Genomic DNA, 9,716 nt, shown 5'->3' with positions numbered 1-9,716 from the left:
TTTTTTTTTTTTTCCAATGGTACTGGAGATTGAAAGCCAGGTTCTTTGCACGGAGCTACATTCCAGTTCTTTAAAAAAATTTTTTTTCTTATGAGACAGTGTCTTGAGTAGGCTTGAACTCTGATCCCCCTGCTTCAGCGTCTTCAAGTTTCTAATTAAGGGTGGAACTGCATACCTGTGGAGGAGATGTTGGTGCTGAAATGTTCTACCAAATTGCTGGCACTGGAGAAAATATTGAAGCGTCACTTTCCCGAATCACTCAAGGTACTATAAACGTGAGAATTTAATTTCTTTATTGTTTTAATCTGCAAAATAATGTCAGATTTGTAACTTTCTTATTTTCTTCCAATAATAAGACTCTAGGAGCATTTTTTTAAACATAATTTCCCAGTTCTCTCCTCCTAGAGACTGAGTTAATGGATTGTGGCTAAAATTCATGATTATTCTTGATGGTTCCTAGGGAATTTTACATAATCTTGAGCTATATTACTTTTAGTAAATTTAAATTGTAAAATGTTTTAAATAGCAAAAGGGGGGCAACCCACTTTCCAGTCCCCCTTCTGTATCTCTTTGACAAAAGCTATCTTTCCCTCAGTAAATTTTTCCTATTCTTAAAAAAAAAAATAGCAAAAAGGTATGTATTGGGTGGCATTAATGTTAGGAAAATAACCAAGGGCAGACAATAGGACTCAAGTTTAAGGGTTGTTATAAATATTTTTAGTGATTTTGTTGGCCAGCAAGGCTCTGATCTAACATCCAGCAGGGCCTATGATAACTCAGTGTTATTGTGGAAGATATCGTTCATCAAAGCCTATGGTATAGTACATTTAAGGCTGCCAGAGCGAAGTTGACTTTGAGCGACAGGTTTCTTGTCTTGTAGACAGATATGTACAACTGTCTTTCATATGTGCAGGAGAGAATGAATCAAGTTTTGAGGTTAGAGACCAAAGTCCAGAATTTTTAACACCCCAGATAATCCTTGTGTATATGAATATTTGAGCAAAAATAATCCAAATGGAGTTGTCTAGTGCATTGTACTGTGTTGATTAAATCTGGTCATCATATTGATCATGCATAACTGTAGAAGGAAGAATATAATACTTTGGGATTGTGTGGTTATAAAAGTACTATGTGGACAGTCTGGTCCAAATTTCCCCATTTTGAATGCTGTGGTGAATTAATGGGATAAAATATTAGGCTTCTTTGCTTTAATAATGTCTAACTCTTCTGTAAGAGATAACTTAAAAATATTTCCATGCCCTTCACAAAATCATAAAGTATGTTAGGGATTTAAAAAGTTAAAGAAAATATACTTTTGCTTGTTTGCCCTTCCTTCATTCTTTGGAGCTTATGAGTATGTAATTTATGTGCTTAGTTCAGTATTTAAGTGATTCTTCTTCCAAATTTCCTTTATAAGCCCTAACTGCTAATTTGTTCATCAACTGTACCTCCATGTAGCCACCTCCTGCCGTGCAAGAAACAGCTGTTGGGAGAGTGTGTGCTATTTAGCAAGGCCAAATCTTTTAGCTGTTCAAAGTCTTACACAAACAAGTTACTTCTCTTTTAGAACCTAAATACTGAAAGGCTTTTTTCCACTTAACCTTTGGAACATTACAGTCCTATTTAGGCTACATCCTTGAATAGAGATCCACAGGCTCCTGTTGTGAAACCATTTTGATAAACCTCACTCTGGCTATGTAAGATGAGAAGCCACAGAGTTTAATGAAAATGCCGCACAACAAGCATGACCCTTCCAGGTTGCTTTTACTTTAGGATCTGTACTAAGTATGATCCATGTTACATATTACCATAAACCAATTTGCAAAGACACATTCTATGAGAATATTTGAATGAAGTCCCAGATTGGGTAAAACAGAAGCAAAAATTGTTTTAGACTGAGCAAAGGTGAGTGATTTGGGTTAAGATCGTGATTAAGGAGGTAAAATGCAGGTTCTCTGCCCTTATAATGGACTATTGAAGTCTAGCACATCCTATAAAGCGCACACAGTATAGCTCGTGAATTTTCACACAGCAAAAGATCCTGTAATATCCACGGTGTAAGAGAAAGCACTACTTTGGGTGCAGCTTCTTCCAGTGCTCCTTTCCAATCACTTCTTGTCCCCACTCCTCAGTCACTTCCTATCCCCCCTTATAAAGCCATAACTTAGTTTTGGCTGTTTTTTAATGTAATATAGATTGAATCACACAGTGTATTTTTTTTGTATCTGGCTTATTTTGTTCAGCTTCTTGTGTGCAATTTATGGTGATTCCATGCATAGTTGTAGTCTACTTATTTCATAACCTGTTTTGTAACCTATGGTATGAATATGACAAAATTTATTTACTCATTTCATTTTTGATGAACACTGAGGTTGTTTTGCCCTGAAAAGGTATGTTACTCAGTAGTAGTTGCATTTTACAAGTTATTTTCAGAGAATATAGTGAACTTCAAAAGCAGCTTAGCACCAAGATTCCACCAAGATTGTGGAACTTTTAAGATATGGGTGAGCTCTAAATACTTGAGTTTCTGATTCAAATATTTATTGCTAACCTGTGCATCAAGCATTCACCTAGAAAGTCTATCAGTTTAGTATCCATCAATATTGTGCTGTAAAAACTAGATGTAGGGAGAGAGTTTCATTAGGCTTTAATAGTCTTTTACCAGTTTTCATAAGTGCTGATAAAATAACAGTAAAAAGTATATATGTATGTGCATTATGTATATGTGTGTGTATGAATACATTTATAATCACTTTCCTGGGTGTGGTTAATTGAAGAGGATAATATACAACTGCAACGTCTAGCAGTATGATTGGCTGCTCTCTTTGGGTTCCCTGTGCAGGTTTATGGAGCAGTGATGAACATAAACCGTGGGAATCCCTTTCAAAAGGAAGTAGTATTGGATTCATGGCCAGACTTCAAAGCAATCATCACCCGGCGACAGAGAGAGGTACACTTTTGGAAGGCAAATAAATAAGAATTGGTATTAACTAGAAAGAACAGATTAGGTAAAGTGAATACGATAGCCATGATAATCATATAAGCTACATATTTCACCATAAGTTTCTACTGTAACTGGCTTCAGAGTGTCAGGCATAGAAAAGACCTCTAGTCCAAAAGTGTTTCTTTAGTGCTCCCTAATCTCTAGAACCATGAAGCACACTTGGCTGGTTTGAACATCCTAGCTTTTCCGCTGAGTGGATGATTCATTGTGACGGATGATTTCATTCAGATAAATAAGGAAGAAGACTGAGGAAAACACTTAGTCCCATTCTGTCTCTGAGACCAAAAAGAAGCTCATCACCAGAGATATGGTGCCTTCCTAATGCATTCCATGAGGAAGATTCTAAGAGCTTTGATTCTTAGAGGACGATTCATTTAGTTTTACTTTCCGTCCATCTGTCCATCCATCTAAATGTTTCTGTGTATGTTTGGAGCTGGATATTTAACCCAGGACCTTGTGCATGCTAGGCAAGCATTCTGCCACTGAGCCACATTGCTTTTTTGTTTTTATTTTTGAGATGGGGGTGTCACTGTGTTGAGACCCAAGATGATCTCAGATTCTTGGGCTTAAGGAGTGCTCATGCTTCAGCTTCCCAAGAGCTGGGACTACTGGTGTGTGAATCACACCCAGCCTTTTTGTATTTTTATACATATATAAATAAATAAGAATGTGAAATAAATGTTTTAAAACCTTCCTAATGTGAAAGGAGAAAAAATCAAAGAAAAGTCACAAATATTTTACTCCTCTCTACAGCCCATTAGATTCATTCTCACTTCATTGTTTATCAGTGACTAATTTTGGTAATGGAAAACGAGCTGAACATGCCCAGTTGATGATACTTAATCTCTCCAGGATTCGCGTTATCTGGAGGATATGTTTCAGTGACTGTGCCTTCTGTTCTAGGCGGAGGCAGATAACCTCGATCATTATACTAATGCCTGTGCTGTGTTCTACAAGGACGTCAGGGCATATCAACAGCTCTTGGAAGAACGTGATGTTGTTAACTGGGACCAAGTTTTTCAAGTACAAGGTGAGGTTAAGTGTGAGACATACACTATGGAGTCATTTTTTCTTCTTTTGTTGTACATATCTGAGATAGGAACTTCACATATATATATATGAGATATACACATGTGCACAAACATATAAATATATTTACATTTTCTGTTTACCATTTTTTATTTTAATGTTGCACAAACAACTTTGATTAGTAGTGCTTATTTTTTCTCACAGAAAATCTTTTGAGTTACTTGGATATAAATCAGTTTTATAAAATGGAGTGCTGGTCATAGCATCTGTAATTTTAGAAGCATTAACTTTGTTGACTTTTCTGAGACTTAAGATCCTGAGAGAAGAGAGAAGACTCAGATACCACATTCGTTCAATATGCCTCCCCATGTATTTTTTTTTTTTTCAAGAGAAAATTTCAGGGCCACGTCAGGAAGTGGCTCACGTGAGGAAAGAAAACAAGTCATTAAATATGGAAGAGGGAAAGACAATTTCCGGAAGATTCATTCAAAAAGGAATCAGATTATGGGCCGGGGATTTAACTCAGTGGTTCCACCGCCTGCGTCTGCCTCACAAGGGCCCGGACCCAAGTGCATCCCCAGTACCGACCCCCACCCAAGTGGACTCAGATTGGAAAGAATAAAGAAGATGGGGATTTGGAAACAGGAGTGATGCTATCAGCTCTCCCGAGGGCTCTACCACTAACCATTGTTTTGGCACTCGTCCCCCTTTTTCTGAGACAGGGTCTCACTAAATTTCTCAGGCTGACCTCACACTTGGCATCTTCCTGCCTGCACCTCCCAAGCAGCTGAAATGAGGTGCGCACCACCATACCAAGCAAGACCGTACCATTTTTTTTTTTTTTTTACCACTATGAAGCAGTGCCCGGAACAGTGCTTTATGTACAACAAATACTGAATAAAGATTTATAAATGATGCGTTATAGCTGTGATACGTGGGATCTTGGTGAGGTTAGATCAGTGTAAATTCACAGTCTTAGTTACTTTTCTCATTGCTGAAACAAAATACCTGACACCCACAAGTTAAAGAATGAAGGTTTATTTCAGCTCCCAATTTGTAGAAGTTTCAGTCCTCAGTCAGCTGGCTCCAAGGTAGGATGGCTTGGCAGAGGGGCATCGCAGTGAAGAAACGGTCCACAAGGCAGGCAGGAAGCAGCAGAAGCAAGCCTGCATTTTCCTTTTATCCCAGACAAGCTACAAGCCTTAGTTTTCAATAAATCCATTCAGCTGCATGCAGAACTATGCTAATTTCAACCAGTAGACTGATTTAGCACCACACACCCTTAATCCCAGCGTCACACACCCTAGATCCAGCGAGTTCCCAAACTCCCCACCTATGAGGACATGAGGTTTTTGGTGGACATCTAGATACAAGCCATAACACTCAAATTTATATCTGGAATACTGTAATAAGCGTTTTGGTAACAGGCTGGAAGAGAAGCTTTCAAGTTGGCTTGCCACAACCCACAGATCAAACTCTCACACAGAAGTGATCGTAGCATAGACTTTGAAAGCTATAGAATACTGTTGCTTTAAGGTCATTCTGAGAATGAAAAAAAAAATTTGTTTTAATTCCTATAAGAAATTTCTATTTCTCATAGAATATTTCCAATAGAAATTGCCATGAAAGATCATGACAGGTGACGCCGAGTGTGGTGGCACACGCCTGTAATCCCAAGTGCCCAAGAGGCTGAGCAGGACGATCTCTGTGAGTTTGAAGCTAGCCTGAACTATATAGTGAGACCCCATCTCAAAAAACCAAAAAATAAAAACAAAAAGATCATGACAGATGGTCACAATGGACAAGACAGTGGGAACTGATTGAAAAAAAAATCTACAAAAATTTTAAAGTCACAAAAAAATAACTAATAATTCATATATAAATACAAGTGGTTAGGATAAGACAAGACAGCAAGCTGGTGATACTGATGATACTTGGTATGAAAATAGTGTGACTACTTTCATTCTTGCTTCCAATAAAATGCTCATCTTTTTGTCTTTCTTTACTCAGGGTTGCAGAGTGAGTTATATGAAGTTTCCAAAGCTGTTGCCATTTCAAAGCAGTTGGATGTAAAGCTAGCTTCCTTCAAGGCTGTTCGGTTTTCTCCTGTTTCGTCTTTGCCGGACACCAGTTTTCTGTATGTAAACCATGCTGCGCATTGGGGGCGGGGGCAGTAACTGGAATGCATCTCACTGAGGAATATTTTTGCAGTTTGGATTTGAGCTGTTGACTCTAAACTGTGTGTGTGTTTACTCTTCCTCTCCTCTATACCTCACCGCTCACAATTTCCCTGAAAAGTAAGTCAGTGTCTTTTTTCATAGTTATAAATGAGTTTAGAATACCTGTGTTTTCATGGTATATGTACAAAAATCATTCATTGGAGTATTTTTACCCAAAATAATTCTAAGTAATCTCTATAGTCTGAGTCCAAAGTTCTTATTTTTGTTGTTGTTGTTGTTGTTCTTTAAGGTAAGGGAAATATTTTTGACATATGTGGTAGACACTAAATGTTTTAAAATATTACCCCCTTAATCCTTTCCATATTCTTATAAAGTAGGACTATTATTCCAGTTTTTAAGAGAGTTGAAGTAACACAGAAGAGTAATTATTAGACCCAGGAAATAACGTGAAGTCCAAGTCCAGAACTCAATTCTTGAAAGCATGTTGTTAATGGTATCTGCACCCATTCTTTTCTCTTACTCTGGAGTTCCTGCTCTGTCATTTACTCTGTGTGTTCCCCTCAGCATAACCTGTCTGAGCAATCCTTTCTTCTCAAGAATGACAATATATCTTTGTCTCAGTTACTTTCTCATCACCGAGACACAATATCTGACACCTACAACTCTAAGGAGGAAAGGTTTGTTTTGGCTCGCAGTTTAATAGAGATTTCAGTTCATAGTCTTGGCTCCAAGGCAGGGCAGCAAGGCAGAGGAGAAACAGCTCATGGCACAGTGGTGGGAAACAGAGTAATCAAGGGAGTAGGGGAGGAGATAGACCCTTCCAGGCCACGGCCACAGCCCCAGTGACCCACCTCTTCCAGCCAGGCTTTACCTCCCAACATCGTTTAGCTATAAACTCCTCAGTGGACTAATCCACTAATAGTGTCATCCCCATGATCCATTCACTTCCAAAAGCCCCACCTGTGAGTGCGTGAGGCTTGTGAGGAAGTCTAGATATAAACTATAACAATTTTCATCGCATATTACTTTGTTAGAAAATGAAACAATACACTTGAAAAGCACCCACCTCAGTGAATGTTAGTTTTCTCCACTTTTTCTTTCTTTTTTTTTTTTTTGGTGTGGGGATCAAACTTAGGACCTTGTGCTTGTGAAGCAGGTGTGGTGCTACTACTAAGCTAAATCCCTGGACCAGTTTTCTTCACTTTTATGAAGGAATTGTTTAACTGACAGTGTGAAATAGGAAGAAAAGGGCTAAAGGTGTAGGGAGAGTGGAAAGGGTAGGGGAAATGTAATAAGGGAAAAAAATATATGAGAAAATGAAAAAATGGAAATAAAGTGTTTGTAAAAGGGGAGGGGAAGAGGGGGTGAAGGGAGGGCAGGGGCAAGGGGAAAAAATGAGAACCAAGACCTGTCATGTAGAGCTACAAGATCCCAATGATGAATGTAACTGTACTTACTGTATACCTAAAATGTACCAATAAACTCAATGAGAGAAAAAAAAATTGTTGAGCCAAAAACAAAAAACAAAACTAAATCTAATGAACAGTCACTTTAAGTCATGAGAAAGCAACTAAGCAACTGGACTTTTTTTTTTTTTTTTCAGTACTGGGGAACCCAGGGCCTTCACACTGAGCTAAACACTACAGTGTGAGAACCCGTTTGCCACACTGTGCTCATTTCTATCTTCTTGAAAGAAACACCTACTTACACTAGAAGAGGCTCAAAGATCTCTGTCCAGCAATGTGACAGCAAGTTTTTCTGGTACTGGGGATCGAACTCAGGACTTTGCACTTGTCAGGCAGGTGCAGTGCCACTGAGCTACTGGGGATTTAGCTACTGAGGGCTGGGGATTTAGCTTAGTGGTTCTGCTGCCTGCCTCTCAAGCAGAAGGTCCCGAGTTTGATCCCTGGTCAAAAAAATTAAACTGAAAATCCTATTAAGCCAGTTCGTTTTTAAATTTTCAGCCCAATGACAGCAAGTTTTTATAGGCCAGATGCAGGAGCACAGCAGAGAGATCACCTGACTGGCTACAGTAGGACAGCTACCTTATTTGAGCATAATTCCCGCCTATGGGCTGATTATAACTGGCTGAAACTCAGCTGTCTATTATCCTTCTAAATATGTAAACAAATCTAAAGCTAAACTAGGTTACAGTTTGTGTCCTAGATATTGAAGGCATGAGACAGCCTCAGGCCAAATTTTAGTTGATTTAATAAGAAACATTTTCTTCAATCTGTATTGAAGATGAAAATAGGTATAAAAGTAGAAGACTTAAATCTGATATAACAAGTATTTAGTCTTCTCAGGAACGAAAGCGTGAGGTTGCTTGTGAGTGGAAACGGTGGGTTCTAACTCGATGAAAATGTTAGGCGTGGTCTCGGATATTTTTCTCACTTTGAGTCTGTATGAAAAGTGTAGTTATTGATAACCACGTGACTCTGAGCTCATGCTTTTTCTCATGTCGTTTTCTTCTAGAATGAGTTCTCCCCCACGCCTAACCCAGCTGAGTGTTGCTGATGCTGACCTACTGAACCGGACTTGGTCAAGAGGTGGCAGTGAGCAGTGTCTCCGGTACATTGCCAGCCTCATCTCTTGCTTCCCCAGTGTGTGTGTCCGTGATGACAAGGGAGACCCAGTATCCTGGGCTATCACAGACCAGTTTGCCACCATGTGCCACGGCTACACCCTACCCGATCATCGCAGGAAAGGTTATAGCCGGCTGGTGGCCCTCACACTGGCCAGGAAGTTGCAAAGCCGGGGATTCCCCTCTCAGGGAAATGTCCTGGATGACAATGTGGCATCTATCAGCCTCCTGAAGAGTGTCCATGCTGAGTTCTTGTCTTGTCGTTTTCATAGGCTTATTCTGACCCCAAAGCCTTTCTCTGGGAAAGCTCGTCCTTAGCCCAGTAAAACTCGAGGAATTTTCTTACTTTCCCTAAACATACATACTCTTGGCTGCCAAGGAAGGGAGAATTAAACCTGGAATCGGGAGATTCTTGAGTTGTTGAAAAGGGCCTGGAGAAGACATGCAGCACTATCCTGAGAAACAGTAACTATTCCTGTCTTGGGTTTCTACCATAAATAACTGCAGGGGTTAGGGAATCTGTGGCTGAGGACAGAGGATGTTTGTCCTCTTTTAGGATGCACTGTAGGGAAGAAGTTTCTTAAGCCAACAATTCTTAGCATAGTGGCAAAAATGATCGCATGAGAATAAGTTATTTAACACAGCAGTTACTGCTTTACTGTTTGGGTTTCTGCTTTGTATTTTCACAGCCATTCCAGTGCTCTTACTGCCATAGAATTCCTCTCTTCCTTGCTATGTCACCAGCCTCTATTCCTACCACCTCAGACCTAAGTTCTCTGTAGAGTATCCTGCCTTTTCTCCTTAATTTCTTTCTTCACTTCTGTTTCAGATCCCAGCCTATTGTGCCCTGAGAATGTTCAAATGCTGCAGGTGCTCACACTGTAATGTTTCTCAGAATCCCTTGGAAGGCGGTGGCAAC

The 9,716-nt window shown here is 39.5% G+C and overlaps 1 protein-coding gene across 1 annotated transcript; it reads left to right on the top strand.

The window, feature by feature from the left end:
- Positions 1-105: 105 nt before the first annotated feature.
- Glyatl3 (glycine-N-acyltransferase like 3) lies at positions 106-9,131 on the top strand. Its single transcript, XM_010609103.2, has 5 exons — positions 106-264; positions 2,843-2,950; positions 3,908-4,034; positions 6,044-6,170; positions 8,689-9,131. Exons 1-5 carry the CDS (start codon positions 187-189, stop codon positions 9,113-9,115), a joined length of 867 nt encoding a protein of 288 aa, XP_010607405.1. The 5' UTR covers positions 106-186; the 3' UTR covers positions 9,116-9,131.
- Positions 9,132-9,716: the final 585 nt, after the last annotated feature.

This window comes from Fukomys damarensis, unplaced genomic scaffold (assembly GCF_012274545.1).
Source record: "Fukomys damarensis isolate Sample0158 unplaced genomic scaffold, DMR_v1.0_HiC HiC_scaffold_4, whole genome shotgun sequence".
NCBI lineage: Eukaryota > Metazoa > Chordata > Mammalia > Rodentia > Bathyergidae > Fukomys > Fukomys damarensis.
Note: the sequence above shows the minus strand (reverse complement) of the source record. Positions and strands in the feature narration are given on the sequence as shown.

Excerpts from the sequence above, each read along its gene's own strand:
- Glyatl3 (XM_010609103.2), top strand. The coding sequence starts at position 187 with ATGTTGGTGCTGAAATGTTCTACCAAATTGCTGGCACTGGAGAAAATA. Across the intron at positions 265-2,842 it reads ACTTTCCCGAATCACTCAAG|GTTTATGGAGCAGTGATGAA; the intron begins GTACTATAAACG and ends TTCCCTGTGCAG. Across the intron at positions 2,951-3,907 it reads TCACCCGGCGACAGAGAGAG|GCGGAGGCAGATAACCTCGA; the intron begins GTACACTTTTGG and ends CTTCTGTTCTAG.